Consider the following 16,028-nt stretch of genomic DNA (forward strand, 5'->3'; position numbering starts at 1 on the left):
TTTAATTGTTTTATATTTCTGATAAACATATATTCATTCTAAACTACCAAATTCCTGGATTTATTTTTTGGAACTCTGATGCGTTGGTAATTAGTTCAAATGGCATAAAGCTTTGGAGGGTTCTGTAGACTCCAACGCTAACGTTTGTCATAATTCGTGATTTTACAGTCATTTTGCGTTTCTAGGAAGAAAGTCTTACTTCAAAATAAAAGGATTAATTCACTTTCACTTACTTTGTAAGTCCCAACGAGGCCAAATCCAAAAACCATATCCATAACGAGGATATAACTCACAAATAAAATAATGAATAATAAGCGACCCATTGGGAAATCAGATTTCTATATCTACCCGCGACAACGCCTTAAAGTCGACTGAGTGGAAAATAAAAAAAAATAGCATTTGGGAAATAAGTTAAACTTTCCTGCGAAGAAACTTACACTTGCAGGTGTCGTACAGTTAAGCTTAGTTTATTTAATTTTTGTTTGTTTTATATCTGTTGCTTAGATTAGATTCTTTACATACATGTATAAATAAGACATTTCTAGAATGTATCCTAACGCAACGCTCTCAAAAGGAGCCACCTATGAGGTGTCATCATACCAAGTGGTTACTCAATCGGTGCTTTTCTGAAGCTGGGACATGAAGGGGAACATTAGCGCAGATTATATAATCGTCGGATTATCAATTCGTTCATTTTATCAGGCGCACCTGGACAGTTGCTCTATAAGTATTTTTATGATCGAGTGATATTGCAAGGATAGTTTGGTGTACAGCGTGGTTGGTGAGTGGAGACGACCAGGAGACGTCTAGTCGATCTTCACAGCTCCGTAGATTCTCAGAATAAAGACATAGGCGGCGAAGAAGCCGATTGAGCCCGTCAGTAGCCAGAAAGTGAGCACCATGAGGCCTTTGTTTAACAAGACGATATTAATATGTTAATTAGTCGGTTCGGTGATGTCACTTACCCGTGTAGCCCAAGTAGAGAAGGGTTGGGATAAATTCAGTGATCTCAAGCTTGGTGAAAAAGTAGAAAATGCTATAAAAGAGCACATAGACGGCGGAGCCTCCGGAGACAATAAAACTTCGCCACCACCAGCGGTAGTCCTGCAATAAGATAAGATAAGAACTTTAACCTTTAAAGGACTATAATGGAATTGACGACTCTTACCTCTCCGCACAGTTGGAAATAGGTCATGACTATGGAGATCTGGGCACAGCTAACTACTAAAATACAAAACACTAAGAATAGAAAGCCAAAGAGATAGTAGAATTGATTCTGCCAAATGGCCGTGAATACAAAGAAGAGCTCAATGAAGACGGCGCCAAACGGCAAGATACCAGCCATCAGAGTGCTAAAAAGAAATGGGATTAGCAAAAACAAGTGGTTTCCATTGAGTTGGCTTACCTCAAGACCGCATTCATGTACCAATGCTGAGCTGGCACCTGCCGCGGAATCATGTTGGTGCGCACGGGATGCTGATACGGCTGCTTCCGGTAGCCGAGATAAAAGCCCAGATACACCAAGGGCACAGAGATGCCAAACCAGAGTAGCAGAAGCGAGATCATGGTAGTGAAAGGTACAGCTCCACTGGAGGACTTGTCCCATATGAAGAAGTTCAAAATGAATCCGGTGCTGATTAATAAATGTTAAGATTATTAATCTTCCAACAAAAACAGGGTTTAGTTCCTTACCCAAAGACAATGCCCGGATATAGAGTAGCCGTGAGAAAGGCTGCCCGTTTCCATTCCCGCCCCTTCATCGTCTTGTAGAGACGTGCTGCATAGTAGCCGGCAATGGTGCCCATGAAGACGTACATAAAGATGCCAGAAGTCATCAGAGCACCTCGCGACGATGGCGATAGCATGCCCAACATGGCGAAGAAGATGGTGATAAGAGACATGAAAAATATTTGGATGCCACTGCCAATAATCGCGGAGAAGAATCGCGTGTTCTTGGGTGGTCGGAACACGTCGCCGTGCACCAGTTTCCATCCCGTCTCCTCCAGTGTGTCCTCGATGTTATCGTCCGTGTTGTACCTCGCGATATCCCGACGCAAGGTGCGGATCATGATCATGGTGAGGATGCCCGAGAGGAAGAACACCACCACCAAGGAGTTGATGATGCTGAACCAATGAATCTGCACATCGCGCATGCCTAGGTAAATGTCCCAACGCGAGGCCCAGCTCACCTTGGATTCTTTCCATTCAACGGAGTAGGTGAAGTACAGCTGAGTCTCTCCGTTAGGGTTGACGAGCTGTGGTCGGGCGCTGTCCGGGAAGTTACACGTGTCGCCGTGGAACTTTAGCTCCTTGTGACTCACCGAAACAGTTTCCACCTCGAAGCCCACCACACGGTACTTGCCTTTGGTGTGCATATGGTAGGACATAATGAACTTGAGGTGGTTGTTGATGTAGATGTTCTCCCCGTCAACCTGGCCCAGACGGTAGCCGTGCTCGTAGGTCACTTCCGATGGGCTATTCACGTTTACGATGCGAGTGGCCACCGGAAGATTGTCTACCAGCAGATGCACGAAGTACTCGTGTTGGATGCGTTCCGCAACCAGAGCAGAGTCCTCTTTGCTCCAGGTGAGGGGTCTGTCTTTCTGGTTGCACAGTAGCCGGCAGTTGACCTGCTGATTCATCCTCACGTCATAGGGTGTGTTGACGATCCGGTCACCGCGAAGCACCTCTCCCAAGTTCTCCGACTTGAAAATCAGCGTGCCGTTCTTAGGGTAGCAGAAGCGGAGCGAGTAGTACTGATACGGCAGCTGTGTGCGGCTACTGGTCATTTTCACCGCCTTTACGTCGATTTTCTGGTCTTGGACGAATTCCACCGGCGCCACGCCGGGCACGTAGAAGCAGTCTGCCACCAGGCCACCGAGGACCACCAGCAGGCCCAGCAGCCAGCAGGACTGAAAAAGGATATATTTTTATTTACATGCATTGCCTGCTTTCTTCCAGCCATTTGTTCTGGTTGCGTGTCTCACTGTCGACGTAGCTAAGAACCCTGAAATGGCCTCCGGCGGGAATAACGCCGACCGCAGTTGGCGGCCAACTCACCTGCATTTGGACGCCTATAACTGTGCTGGTTGAGGAACAACTAAACTGTTTGTTTTTAGTGTTTTTTAGTTTTTAAAACTTTTAGTTTTTGTGTCTCCTGGTTGGCTCTAGGATTGTTGATAATTTATCAAAATATCAATCTATCGATATTCCTCAAAAAAATATAAGCCGATATAACTCTTAATACATATCGAAAATTATTAATAATTTTATTTTGATTTATTTTTTTTTTTATGACATGAACTATATTTGTAGAAATTAGCAATAAAATTATATTTTTTTGTTTGACTCGATGACGAATCGCTAGCGCTGTCGCTATCCAACACTACAAAATTTTATTTCGAGATGGCACCTTTGTGATAATAAGAGCGTCTATCGATTATTCTGGCGGCAATATTTAAAAAATGTATTTTTGTATCGGCTTAAAAGCATAAATAAAGTTACACAGCTATAGTATTTGAAACCTAATTCCACGTAAAACTGAAACGTAAATATGATGCTTTATCAATGCATTTATTTAGGTAGTTTAAAGTTTAAACTTGGAACATGAACAATTTTTTTAATTTTAACATTTTTAACATTTTTTCAAAGTCTTATCACCATAACCTGGACATGAGTGTGTGGCGGAGGTGGGTTAAACACAACATGTCCCTGTTTGTCCTTAAAATCCACAAAGGGATATGAATGCACACATACCATTCCCAAGGCTGCTTTTTGGCGGGCAGAGTAATAGCTGGTGCAGTAGGCGGCCATTAGGGGAAGTCCTTGGGAGCGGCCGAGATCCATAAGACTAGCAGCTAGGCGGGAGCCTAAGCCTTTCCCCCTCACTTTGGCATCTACAGCGGTTATGTAAGAGTAAAGCAGTTCAGATACGCCAAATCGCTTAAAAAGGTTAGCATCCCTCTCGACCTTTGATAGAAATCGCAAATTTTGACCCCAGAGATGATGCTCTGAGCTCTCCGCGTAAATGCGATGGTCTTCCATGTTACCAGGTACTTGACGCTCTGCCAGAACGATTCCCACGATGCGTCCTTTATTTGTATCATCAGTGGCTACCAGACAAAGCTCTTGGCCGATCATATGCAAGTGATTCCCGTCCTCTTCCGCTTCGTTTTGAAGGTGCAGCGGCTCATGTACGCCCATTCCCATGGGCTCGTCGTAGTAGAAGTTGTCCCTCATGAAGAGTTTCACCTTTGGATAGTCCATCTTGTTCATGATGCGGATAGTTATGCCGTCCTTTGTCTGGGGTAACATTTTTCAAGATGTTTAGTCTCTAATGGTTTGAAAGTAACTAATCAAGTCAGTTGCATTTAATTTCGTTGTAATCTGATTAAGTATACATATGTATATGTAGATAGATAGCATTGTAAAGGCAATATTAAAAGCTGTATACGTCAGCCTTTTTTAAAACTTTCGAAAGATAACGATGCTTTTAAGAAAATGTATAATAAAGTAAAATACCTAGTATTTTTTTAGCTGATTTTATTTAAATAACTTATGGCAGTTTATTTTATTCGAATAATCATAAATTTATTCAAAGCTTCATGGCCATTACTCGTATATGAGTGTGTGGGGCGGGTGGGGTGAACATCCCACGGCCCTGATCGTCCTTGTAGTCGGCATACGCCAGGGTGTAAATGCACTCCATGCCCAAGGCGTCCTTCTGCTGGGCGGAGTAGTGGCTGGTGCAGTACGCGGCCATCACGGGGAATCCCCGGGACCGGCCCAGCTCAATAAGTGTGCTGGCCAGACGAGATCCCAGACCCTTTCCCCTCGCCGGGGCAGCCACAGCGGTTATGTAAGAGTTCAGGAAGTTGGTAACGCCATAATGCTCGAAAACGTTTGCTTCCCGTTCCACTTTGGCCATGAGCCGCAGAATGCGGCCCAAGAGATTATCCTCTTTTTCCTCGGCATATATGCGATTCTTTTCTATATCATGGGGTTCCAGTTTCTCCGCCAAAACAATAGCCACGACGTGTTCCGGGTTACTATCTTCTGTTGCTATAAGGGAGAGTCCCTGACGGATCATATCCAAATGATGCTGGTCCTCCTCCGCCTCGTTTTGAAGGTGCAGGGGCACGTTTATTCCTATTCCCAAGGGTTCGTCGTAGTAGAAATGTTCTCTCATAAAGGGTTTGACTTCTTTATAGTCCTCTACGGTCATGATTCGTATGGTTATACCATTTTTTGATTCCGGAAGCATCATTTTAGTAGTCTTTCTTGTGTTTCGGCTTCGACAAGAGATTAACAACTAATACGTGCTGTTTTTTTTTGGCTCTACCGAGGCAGATATTTTTTTAATCTTTATAACACTTCGTACATTATCAGTAGAGGTACAATTTCAGTAAACCACAAATACTTTACAACAAGAAAGATAAGCTAACGTCGGGCGGAGCCGAAGCTGATACATATACCCTTGCAAACCGGATACATATCGCAAACATGAAATATAGTTGGACGGTCCTTATGAGAATATCATAATAAAACCAATTTATTGCAATACAAAATCTAAAAATTCCCCTAAGAATCAAAAAAAGCTTCCATTTTCAAAACTACCAAAGTTGGTATTGATCAAGATTATATATACTTCATGGGGTAGGAGATGTCTCCTTTCACTGCGTTGCACACTTTTGATCAAAATTATAACTTAGGCAATGACACGAAAGTCAAGAAAACACAAAATAATTTAAACAATTATTGCTAGCCCCATAATGACACGATTACAGGATACAATTCCTAAAAACAAAACCATTTAATTAAACCAATTTAAAATCTCATTATCCGAGGCCCACTTATTTAATATCAGAGTGTACATGTGCGCCATTAAACAGATGTAATACACATTTGACTTTTGTGCATTTGCACAAAGTTGTTTTTGATTTTGTTTGCATTCAAATGGCAAACACAATGCGGACAAGTGAAACAAGGAGACCCATCTCAGGATCAACATAACGATAAACATTAATGCTTAAACACAGACAAATAAACATAAACATTTATGTCAATAAAATGAACTGATGCTTGACCCGTTCGGTCAGATAAAATGTCTGCCAGGACATACTCCACCTAGGAAACGTACATATATAGGCAGGGATTGCATGTATATAAGACAATTTTTAAATATAGGGGTCCTCTTTGTATAAATCAAATCGGCTTTAAAAATTGCATTAATTTGAATAATGTGCATTGGCCTGCGGGGGATAATTCACATTATATATTAATTAGTTAAATAAGAGGGTAAAAAGTATAATTATACCAATTTAATATATTTATTGAGATTCATTTAATTTTCAAACATTACGGAAATCGAATAAATATTAGGATATCTTTAAAAGCAATAAAGATAAATATTAAACACAGACCACAAAATTAAACAAAATACTTCATGTTTCCGGAATTGCTCATATTTTTAAAGACATAGAACCCATTTCTATTGATTTTAGAGAAAGAAAATTGACCAAAATATCAAAAACCTAAAATGGCTTACAATATGAATCATATATGAATCATACAACATATGTATGTATATATCCATAAATATAAAAAATATTTATTCAGCTTGGCATATATTTCATGAAACTCTGGAGTCCAAAGTCCGCACTGCATGGCGTTGAATATTCTTCATTTCAACACGGACAAAATTGCATTTTTAAATACGAGTATAGCGAGGCAAGTAAAAGGAAAAACATTTTCAGTAATAAATAAAAAGCAAATAACAAATAATAAATATGGTGCGCCAGAAACTTACAAATGCACGGAATGCAGCAAATAGACAAAACAACGAATGAAAAATATTTGAAAAAGCTTTTAAGTGTTATTGATAGTTTAGCTTGGCTCTGCAAATGGGAGCCCCTCGGTTCTCGGTTCTCCTCTGTGTATCCTCGGTGTATCCTCCCCAATGTCAGAATATATAGAACTGGAGCAGCCCAGGCGTTCCATTTGTTTTGTTTCGCTTTCCGTTTTGCATTTTGCTAGTTTTCGACTGTTGTTTTTGGTCCTCGTCCTGTTGCGGATTCATTGTAGCTGTGCTGAGCGTATCGCTTCCGGTTATTTGAATGCTAACAAATACAAATTGTTGTGTGTTTGTTGGCCAGTTGGAATGGATCGTGTGCGCAGCTCAACAGTTGTTTGACACCATTCCGGGTGTCCTTACCCAAGGAAGCTGGATAGTCTGAAAAATACTTTACACATCTGGCATACATTTTTCAGGCACTCTTTTTATTGTAAAGAGTATCCGGAAGAGTTGATGACCTTTCTAAAGATATATTACTTTTTCTACATATAGCTTTATGTATCTAAATAGGTAGGTATAGAATCTTCCCAGCCATGATTTAAATGAAGAGCTATATACATACATATACCATATATGTTATGTAAATGTATAGTGTATATCATCTTTTCAGTCCCCCAGCAAGTCGCTGATTCCTTCTCTATACTTCTCTTTTATCAAGGGTATAGAAAGATATTCCGGTTTACAAAACACCACCCACTGCGGATATCGAAACATAACATAGAACTTCAATTGATAAAAACATGGGTATTGTTTTCTGCTGGGGAATATTTTAACGCCTGGTTTACCCTACTTCGTGGCATTGTGAATTTATTTTGTATGAATTTTGGTTTCGGTATTTGCGCTTTGTTCTGTCCACATCCATTGTTTCTAACAACTGCAAGTGGCTTGTTGCCCGTGGACAGCTGCTATTGCTGCCACAATGGTTGATTGCACTCTCCGTTTGTGGCGACACGCAAATGCGATTTTGGAAGCTCTTAATAATATTAAACTCTTCAAATATTGTTTAAATTTGTTTTCAGAAACAGTGTCGTGGTTGTGCAAGTGTGTTGTTTAATTATAAATTCCGCAATATGTTTGGTGGCAAACTCCTCAAATGCAATAGTTTAAAACATTAAAAAACATCCTCAAAAAGTCTAGAGCTCTTGAGGGCTTCCGCTAGGAGAACTCATTGACCCATATGACATGTTTAATGACTGTGCCAGTCCCAAGCACATCATTGTGTCTACTTAGTCAGTCAAGGGTTGGCGGTGCCACGGATTCTCATAATGTAAGCCCACGCATGAGGGAGCTGGAAATGCAGCGACATCTGCCACAACAAGTGGCAAGAAGTTGCGGCACGAATACAGTGCGCATTGCGTACTTTAAGGCGCTTAAACGCTCGCGCCGGGCTGGTGGCGGGGCCATAAATAAACTGGCATATGCGCCGTGAAGTATGCAACGGCAGCTCTAATGCAGTTAGATGATGACGCCACTGCTCGGTGGTGGCGGTGGTGGCCCCTCCGTGGTGCGGAGGTGCTTCAGCTGGGAACTTGCAGTGCTCTTCGCGTGTGGCAAGATAAATCTCAACAAGTTTTTATGCGTTTCTTCTCGCTCTTCGCATTTTCTGCTTTCACTACGATTTTTTTTGCTTTCCTTAGAATAACAAAAGTTGACTGTATAAGCCGGGCCAAGCCATAGCATAAGAAACTTGTTAACAAAAAAAAAAAGAAGAAAAACTGCCAAGTCGAGCAAATGCGCCAAGCAGTATTCAGCGTCTTATATATTTTCTCTTTTGATAGCTCTTAGACACTTACTTTCTTTGATTAGAAGCTGCCGGCATCCCTGGCTGTTCTTTTCCCTTTTTCTCTTGTCTGGCTTTCAAGTCTCCCGAGTGTGAGGGTGTGTGGTGTCGGGCTCATTAAAGCGGCAAAGACATTAAGCATACGCCACGTTGACCCATTTTAAGATTCTGTTTTTTCCCCTTTGCCGCCTGCTTCTATCGCATTATTGCCACTTTCGTTGTCTGTCCTCCGTAAAAGCGATTGTTGTTGTTATGAATGCGATTTGCTTGCACTTTTTGGCCAGGTTTTGAAACTGAGAGCTTCATTACGTTGGTAGTATTGGAAAGTATTCATTTTCGAAAATGAACACGACTGGAAGTTTTCAGTATGATAAAAATTTTTGGAAGTCAGTGGGCTAAACAAGAGTTTATAAAATATGCCATAATCTTTTAAATTTAAATATTAAAGCCAACAAATAAAGAACTTTTAGTCAAATATGAAAAGAGCTTTTACTGAAATTTTAAAAGGGAAGTTGAAAAAACTTTAACAGAGTGTCAACTAAAGAGCACTTAAAGGATTAGAGCCAACCCATTATTGGTCCAATTAAGTTTGGGGAATGTGTTTGGGTGGCAGAGAACTCGAAAGTATGCAACGGATTTTGCGGAAAAAGGAAAGGAGGGAGTTTTGTTTTAGCCTCTCTCCGAAAAAAATAGAAAAATAAAAATAGTTGGCATCAACTGCAGCTGGCGGCAACTTTGTTGTTGACAGACTGGCATTGTTTTCGCCATACATCCTCTGATACACTCTTGTATAGGCACACATAAGGATAAACTGGCCATAGGCCATGGCTATATTATTATGGACTGACTCTCCTCCAAGATAATTGCCAAAAGTTGTAACAACTTTTTTTGCTTCCTATTTTGGCGAGATTTGTGCTGTTTTTTTGGTATCTTTTTGTTTTGGCTTCTCAAACATTTTTCAGCCAGTCAGAAAGTTTGACCGTTGGGTCAAGCTGTGTCCTGGAAGGGCCGGGATAAAAGTTAGCTAAACATTTTATTTTATCTAATTGAGTGTGTTTAAAGTTTAAAGTGTGCCAAAGTTTGTTGGGCCCTCTGAACTTGCCTTGATCGCCTCGAACCTCAAGGAGGGATTTCCAATCTGTGAGTGTGTGTTGGCCACAAACTGTTGCATACAAAGTGTAACAGGCAAATCCACTTACTCGCAATGTTTTTGGTGAAATTTAAAGCATTTTCCCGCAGCTGCCGTGGGGGCGCTATTGTTATGATTCTGCTTGCTCGGCATTTTGATTCAGTTCCAGCAATTGTTAATTTATTTTTGCATGCAAATTTCAGGCCTCTTTCGCGACAATTCTGTCGATGAAAAAATAGGCTGTATTGCTCTGCCAGCTCCGGCAGCGAGAAATAATAAAGTAACACAAATGCCAATTTCCCGTCAATGCATATCGCGCATTTTGCATGCACACCTCGTATACGTAATGTTCCAGGCGCACAGCCACCCTCGTGTCCGCCATTGTTGTTCGGGTTGTTGTTCCGCGATGTGCAAATATGGCCAACAAAAAAAATCATTTCAAATTTACTGTTGGGTTGTCACTATAAAAATTGTGTCCATATTGGTTGATCATTATTTTCATCCGCACGCAAATACATTCCGGCTGGAGCATATTGAACTGCCCGAATACTAATGTATTCTTTGGGGTGGTTAAAATTTTATGAAATCACCAAATAATATGCACGGTTAATCGAATTATTAATACAATAAAATCGTGGGTATTTTTTGCTGAATAATGTATGTGATATTGTTGATGTTGCTTTAATGTTCACAACGAATGTTAAGAATACTAAAAATATTAATAATACAAAGAAAAGATGCTAAAAGTTATGATAACTTTTGTAGGTTAAACAAACTGGAATAAAGTATTTCCTATTTCCAAAGGACACACCCAAAGTTTTGGTTTAGAAATTGGAATTGTTGAATTGAAGACAGCTCCAAAGGTCGTTCTAAGTTTCAGTGATCCTGCAAGTTTCGGGCCGCAACCTGACATTGATAACAATTAAACAACTTTTGCATATGATTTTAAGCTTAACTGTAATTAAAGCTTTCTGGCAAGTGCAAAAGCGACAACAACAGCACTACTAAAAACAAAAACAAGTGAAAACTGCAGGCAGGAACTTTGCTGGGGAACTCTCATAACTTTTACTTTGAGACGGAGCCAAAGTGCAACAACAATACCCCAAAAGAGAGCAACTTTCCTCCACAGAAACTGGTCTCACTTTCGTCCTGCAGCTCCCCCGCTCTATATGCGTGTGGTGTTAATAATAAACCAAAACCAAAAAAGAAGATAAACTTTTAACGAAAAGCAAATAAATTGCTTGGGCCGCCCCCCGCACGTTATTGTTGCTGGTGCTGCAAGTTGTTGGTTGCAGCTTTTCAGTTTTGGGGTCGGAACTGCAGCTGCGATTCTTATGGTAAAGTGTTAAGCGAGTTGGTTTTTGGTCTGCAACATGAAGCAGCAGTGGCGTTTGAAGGCCCCACGAAGCTTCCCCCTAAAAGTACCTGTGTAATTTAATTAGTTTGGTTCTAGGAGAGCAACCAAAACTGTAATGAATTTGTGTTCTTAAAATCCCTTTTAATAGAAACACCACCGACGCCACTGGGCATATGTTTTACGCTTCTATATGTATGTGCGGAAGCGAGCTGCAAGTTTTAAGAGCGCCAACAACAAAAGTTTATGCTCTAATTTCCGAAAAGGAAAAATTAGCAAACTATTTGCACCATCGCCATATCATAAACATGGCTGGCTCTGGCGCAAAGGAATTGCAACAGGACATCCGCAGGACCCATGTGTGCTCTCCCTCCGTCCTGGTACAGTCGGTCACAAAAGTCACATAAATTTGAAATGACAGCAGCAGTTTTACAGTTTTTCGAGGTCGTGTGGCAATAAAGTTGTTTTAGTCCTCCCTTAATTTTTGTTTCTCCTTTTTTTTTCTCCCTCGTGACATTTGCTCAAAGCGTAAGGAAATGAATGCGAGGATAAGGGCCCAAAATCGTAAAATATAGCTATATATATGTTTGTACTTACGTATGTGTTGATTCGACCCGGGTGTTTGTACTATACATAGTTATAAATAGTATATAAAAGGCCCCCAGCACTTAAAACTAGTCTTAAGAGTAGTCCTATCAAGTTTTCTTAATGTGAGGGTTATGACAGTAAAATTATTCTACAGTGATTTGAGGTTTTTATGGGCGAGATATAGTTATTTGAAAGGGTTGACTAGAATAAATTACGGAACTTGATAAATCTTTTTAAAAGGATTTTTTTAAGAAGAGAGAAGAAAGAGGGGAAGATAAAAATCTAAAATATATAAGAATGTCTTAATATATATAAATATATATATAAGAATGTTTTTCCATCAGGAAAAATGGACAAAAAATCTAAAAAATATTTTGTCTCAGGATTTTGATGCAGAATGGTAAAAAATCGATCTAGAAATCGTTTAAGACACTCCGCTTGAGAATCGGATGCGAATTGGGGAAGATACAGCCATCACAGTGGGCCCTATAGGGGAAAACGCCATTATTAACGGATCCATCACAAAAAATGGATAAAAAATTGAAAAAATATTTTGTCTCAGGATTTTGATGCAGAATGGTGGAGAATCGATCTAGAAATCGTTTAAGGTATTCCGCTTGAGAATCGGATCAGCATCGGGGAAGATACAGCCATCTCTGTGGGCCCTATAGGGGAAAACTTCATTTTCAAGGGATCTCTCACGAAAAATGGACAAAAAATCTAAAAAATATTTTGTCTCAGGATTTTGCTGCAGAATGGTGGAGAATCGATCTAGAAATCGTTTAAGGTACTCCGCTTGAGAATCGGATGAGAATTGTTGAAGATATAGCTATCACTGTGGGCCATATAGGGGAAAACACCATTTTCAAGGGAAACCCCATCTCCCCATCGAAAAATGGACAAAAAATATGAAAAATATTTTGTTTTAGGATTTTGATGCAGAATTGTGGAGAATCGATCTAGAAATCGTTAAAGGTACTCCGCTTGAGAATCGGATCAGGATCGGGGAAGATACAGCCATCACTGTGGGCCCTATAGGGGAAAACGCCATTTTCAAGGGATCTCTCACGAAAAATGGACAAAAAATCTAAAAAATATTTTGTCTCAGGATTTTGATGCAGAATGGTGGAGAATCGATCTAGAAATCGTTTAAGGTACTCCTCTTGAGAATCGGATCAGGATCGGGGAAGATACAGCCATCACTGTGGGCCCTATAGGGGAAAACGCCATTTTCAAGGGATCTCTCACGAAAAATGGACAAAAAATCTAAAAAATATTTTGTCTCAGGATTTTGATGCAGAATGGTGGAGAATCGAACTAGAAATCATTTAAGGTACTCCGCTTGAGAATCGGATCAGGATCGGGGAAGATACAGCCATCACTGTGGGCCCTATAGGGGAAAACGCCATTTTCAAGGGATCTCTCACGAAAAATGGACAAAAAATCTAAAAAATATTTTGTCTCAGGATTTTGATGCAGAATGGTGGAGAATCGATCTAGAAATCGTTTAAGGTACTCCTCTTGAGAATCGGATCAGGATCGGGGAAGATACAGCCATCACTGTGGGCCCTATAGGGGAAAACGCCATTTTCAAGGGATCCATCACGAAAAATGGACGAAAAATCTAAAAAATATTTTGTCTCAGGATTTTGATGCAGAATGGTGGAGAATCGATCTAGAAATCGTTTAAGGTACTCCGCTTGAGAATCGGATCAGGATCGGGGAAGATACAGCCATCACTGTGGGCCCTATAGGGGAAAACGCCATTTTCAAGGGATCTCTCACGAAAAATGGACAGAAAATCTAAAAAATATTTTGTCTCAGGATTTTGATGCAGAATGGTGGAGAATCGAACTAGAAATCGTTTAAGGTACTCCTCTTGAGAATCGGATCAGGATCGGGGAAGATACAGCTATCACTGTGGGCCCTATAGGGGAAAACCCCATTTTCAAGGGATCCATCACGAAAAATGGACAAAAAATCTAAAAAATATTTTGTCTCAGGATTTTGATGCAGAATGGTGAAGAATCGATCTAGAAATCGTTTAAGGTACTCCTCTTGAGAATCGGATCAGGATCGGAAAAGATACAGCTATCACTGTGGGCCCTATAGGGGAAAACCCCATTATCAAGGGATCCATCACGAAAAATGGACAACAAAAATAAAAATATTTTGTCTCAGGATTTTGATGCAGAATGGTGAAGAATCGATCTAGAAATCGTTTAAGGTACTCCTCTTGAGAATCGGATCAGGATCGGGGAAGATACAGCTATCACTGTGGGCCCTATAGGGGAAAACCCCATTTTCAAGGGATCCATCACGAAAAATGGACAAAAAATCTAAAAAATATTTTGTCTCAGGATTTTGATGCAGAATGGTGGAGAATTGATCTAGAAATCGTTTAAGGTACTCCTCTTGAGAATCGGATCAGGATCGGGGAAGATACAGCTATCACTGTGGGCCCTATAGGGGAAAACCCCATTTTCAAGGGATCCATCACGAAAAATGGACAAAAAATTGAAAAAATATTTTGTCTCAGGATTTTGATGCAGAATGGTGAAGAATCGATCTAGAAATCGTTTAAGGTACTCCTCTTGAGAATCGGATCAGGATCGGGGAAGATACAGCTATCACTGTGGGCCCTATAGGGGAAAACCCCATTTTCAAGGGATCCATCACGAAAAATGGACAAAAAATCTAAAAAATATTTTGTCTCAGGATTTTGATGCAGAATGGTGGAGAATTGATCTAGAAATCGTTTAAGGTACTCCTCTTGAGAATCGGATCAGGATCGGGGAAGATACAGCTATCACTGTGGGCCCTATAGGGGAAAACCCCATTTTCAAGGGATCCATCACGAAAAATGGACAAAAAATCTAAAAAATATTTTGTCTCAGGATTTTGATGCAGAATGGTGAAGAATCGATCTAGAAATCGTTTAAGGTACTCCTCTTGAGAATCGGATCAGGATCGGAAAAGATACAGCTATCACTGTGGGCCCTATAGGGGAAAACCCCATTATCAAGGGATCCATCACGAAAAATGGACAACAAAAATAAAAATATTTTGTCTCAGGATTTTGATGCAGAATGGTGGAGAATCGATCTAGAAATCGTTTAAGGTACTCCTCTTGAGAATCGGATCAGGATCGGGGAAGATACAGCTATCACTGTGGGCCCTATAGGGGAAAACCCCATTTTCAAGGGATCCATTACGAAAAATGGACAAAAAAATGAAAAAATATTTTGTCTCAGGATTTTGATGCAGAATGGTGGAGAATCGATCTAGAAACCGTTTAAGGTACTCCGCTTGAGAATTGGAAAGATATAGCCATCACTGTGGACCCTATACGCGCTTGAGAAGCGACTCCGCCAGAAAGTAGCATTCTTTTCTTGTTTGTGATACATTTTAATCATCCAGTTCATGGGAAATTCTAAAAGAAATGGGAATCATGAAAATGATCACAAATCTAAGTCTGTTTTAAAAAAGGCCATGAAGTGAGTACATTACTGGGGTTATTGGAATCACTGCTGGGGAAAAATGTAGACAAACATCAAAAAAGCGTCCATAAACTTTCATTTTCTTTGTTGTTATTCTTTCAATGAAATAAAAATTTATGATTGACCATTGGAAATGCAATTTATAATTATTTGTTTGTGTTTGCCATTAGTGCGACACTAAATCGATTTGTTAAAACAATATATTTATTTATACTGTTGGCAAATGAAAATTGAATCTTTTTCACTCGCGGACCGAAAATCGGATAAACCAAACGTGAAACCACGACACAAATCAAACCACTTGAATGCACGTATTTTGAAGCTGGATGGCAGTCCCCCTATGAATAATTGGCAGAAAACAAAATATGTTTAAAATAAATTAAACAATGTGCCAAAGCTCTGACCACACAACATGCGGAATGCCTTGTTTTTGGTCGCTCGTCCAGCAAAATGCAGAATAAATTGTAATTAAATTGACAGACGACAGGGGAAAAAGTGCAGTGATTGCTATTCAATGCCCGCCACGCTCCTTTCACGCTCGTCGGAATTCATTCGGGTATTACACATATATACATTTGGGTTTTTCGATTTGTTGCGTAAAACGATTTGTACGTTAATTATGGCAAACGAGTTTCGTGGAAATCGGTCGCCCAACGCACTCAGCGGGTCACAAAAATCAATGGCCAACTGCCCAGCGGCCTGTGGTCGATTTAGCCTAGTTTGAAGCTTCTTTTTAGGCTTTAGACCACAACAAGAGCACAGCATGTGGCCACAGTTGGGCTTTGATCTGATACTGACCTGAATACAAGAGAATCCATCCACGT

At 40.3% G+C, this 16,028-nt stretch overlaps 3 protein-coding genes across 8 annotated transcripts; all 3 read right to left on the minus strand.

The window, feature by feature from the left end:
* Positions 1-398: 398 nt before the first annotated feature.
* On the minus strand, positions 399-3,219 carry TM9SF4 (transmembrane 9 superfamily protein member 4). Its single transcript, XM_017250271.3, has 6 exons — positions 3,061-3,219; positions 1,693-2,912; positions 1,406-1,633; positions 1,169-1,352; positions 966-1,104; positions 399-907 (listed from the first exon to the last, which is right to left on the minus strand). Exons 1-6 carry the CDS (start codon positions 3,064-3,066, stop codon positions 807-809), a joined length of 1,878 nt encoding a protein of 625 aa, XP_017105760.2. The 5' UTR covers positions 3,067-3,219; the 3' UTR covers positions 399-806.
* A 335-nt stretch (positions 3,220-3,554) lies between these two features.
* On the minus strand, positions 3,555-9,925 carry LOC108131128 (arylalkylamine N-acetyltransferase-like 2). 6 transcript variants are annotated; one of them, XM_070277358.1, is made up of 2 exons: positions 9,833-9,870; positions 3,555-4,302 (listed from the first exon to the last, which is right to left on the minus strand). In XM_070277358.1, the coding sequence occupies exon 2, from the start codon at positions 4,273-4,275 to the stop codon at positions 3,646-3,648; it is 630 nt and encodes a 209-aa protein (XP_070133459.1). In that variant the 5' UTR covers positions 4,276-4,302; positions 9,833-9,870; the 3' UTR covers positions 3,555-3,645. The 6 variants fall into 6 exon arrangements, 2 of the variants coding, with proteins under 2 accessions (XP_070133459.1, XP_017105348.3); XM_017249859.3 differs by having other exon boundaries at positions 9,736-9,861; XR_011442087.1 differs by lacking the exon at positions 3,555-4,302 and adding an exon at positions 6,575-8,985 and having other exon boundaries at positions 9,833-9,925.
* On the minus strand, positions 4,275-6,416 carry LOC108131129 (arylalkylamine N-acetyltransferase-like 2). Its single transcript, XM_070277359.1, has one exon. It carries the CDS (start codon positions 5,264-5,266, stop codon positions 4,595-4,597), a length of 672 nt encoding a protein of 223 aa, XP_070133460.1. The 5' UTR covers positions 5,267-6,416; the 3' UTR covers positions 4,275-4,594.
* Positions 9,926-16,028: the final 6,103 nt, after the last annotated feature.

This window comes from Drosophila bipectinata, chromosome 2L, assembly GCF_030179905.1.
Source record: "Drosophila bipectinata strain 14024-0381.07 chromosome 2L, DbipHiC1v2, whole genome shotgun sequence".
NCBI classification, from domain to species: domain Eukaryota; kingdom Metazoa; phylum Arthropoda; class Insecta; order Diptera; family Drosophilidae; genus Drosophila; species Drosophila bipectinata.

What these genes read in the sequence shown, in the direction of transcription:
- TM9SF4 (XM_017250271.3), bottom strand. An exon ending in TACATGAATGCGGTCTTGAG is followed by an intron (nt 1,353 to 1,405) that starts GTAAGCCAACTC and finishes ATTTCTTTTTAG; the next exon opens with CACTCTGATGGCTGGTATCT. An exon ending in ATTTCCAACTGTGCGGAGAG is followed by an intron (nt 1,105 to 1,168) that starts GTAAGAGTCGTC and finishes ATCTTATTGCAG; the next exon opens with GACTACCGCTGGTGGTGGCG.
- LOC108131129 (XM_070277359.1), bottom strand. Translation starts at nt 5,266, where the DNA reads ATGATGCTTCCGGAATCAAAAAATGGTATAACCATACGAATCATGACC.
- LOC108131128 (XM_017249859.3), bottom strand. Translation starts at nt 9,804, where the DNA reads ATGCAACAGTTTGTGGCCAACACACACTCACAGATTGGAAATCCCTCC. An exon ending in TGAGGTTCGAGGCGATCAAG is followed by an intron (nt 4,303 to 9,735) that starts GCAAGTTCAGAG and finishes ATGTTACCCCAG; the next exon opens with ACAAAGGACGGCATAACTAT.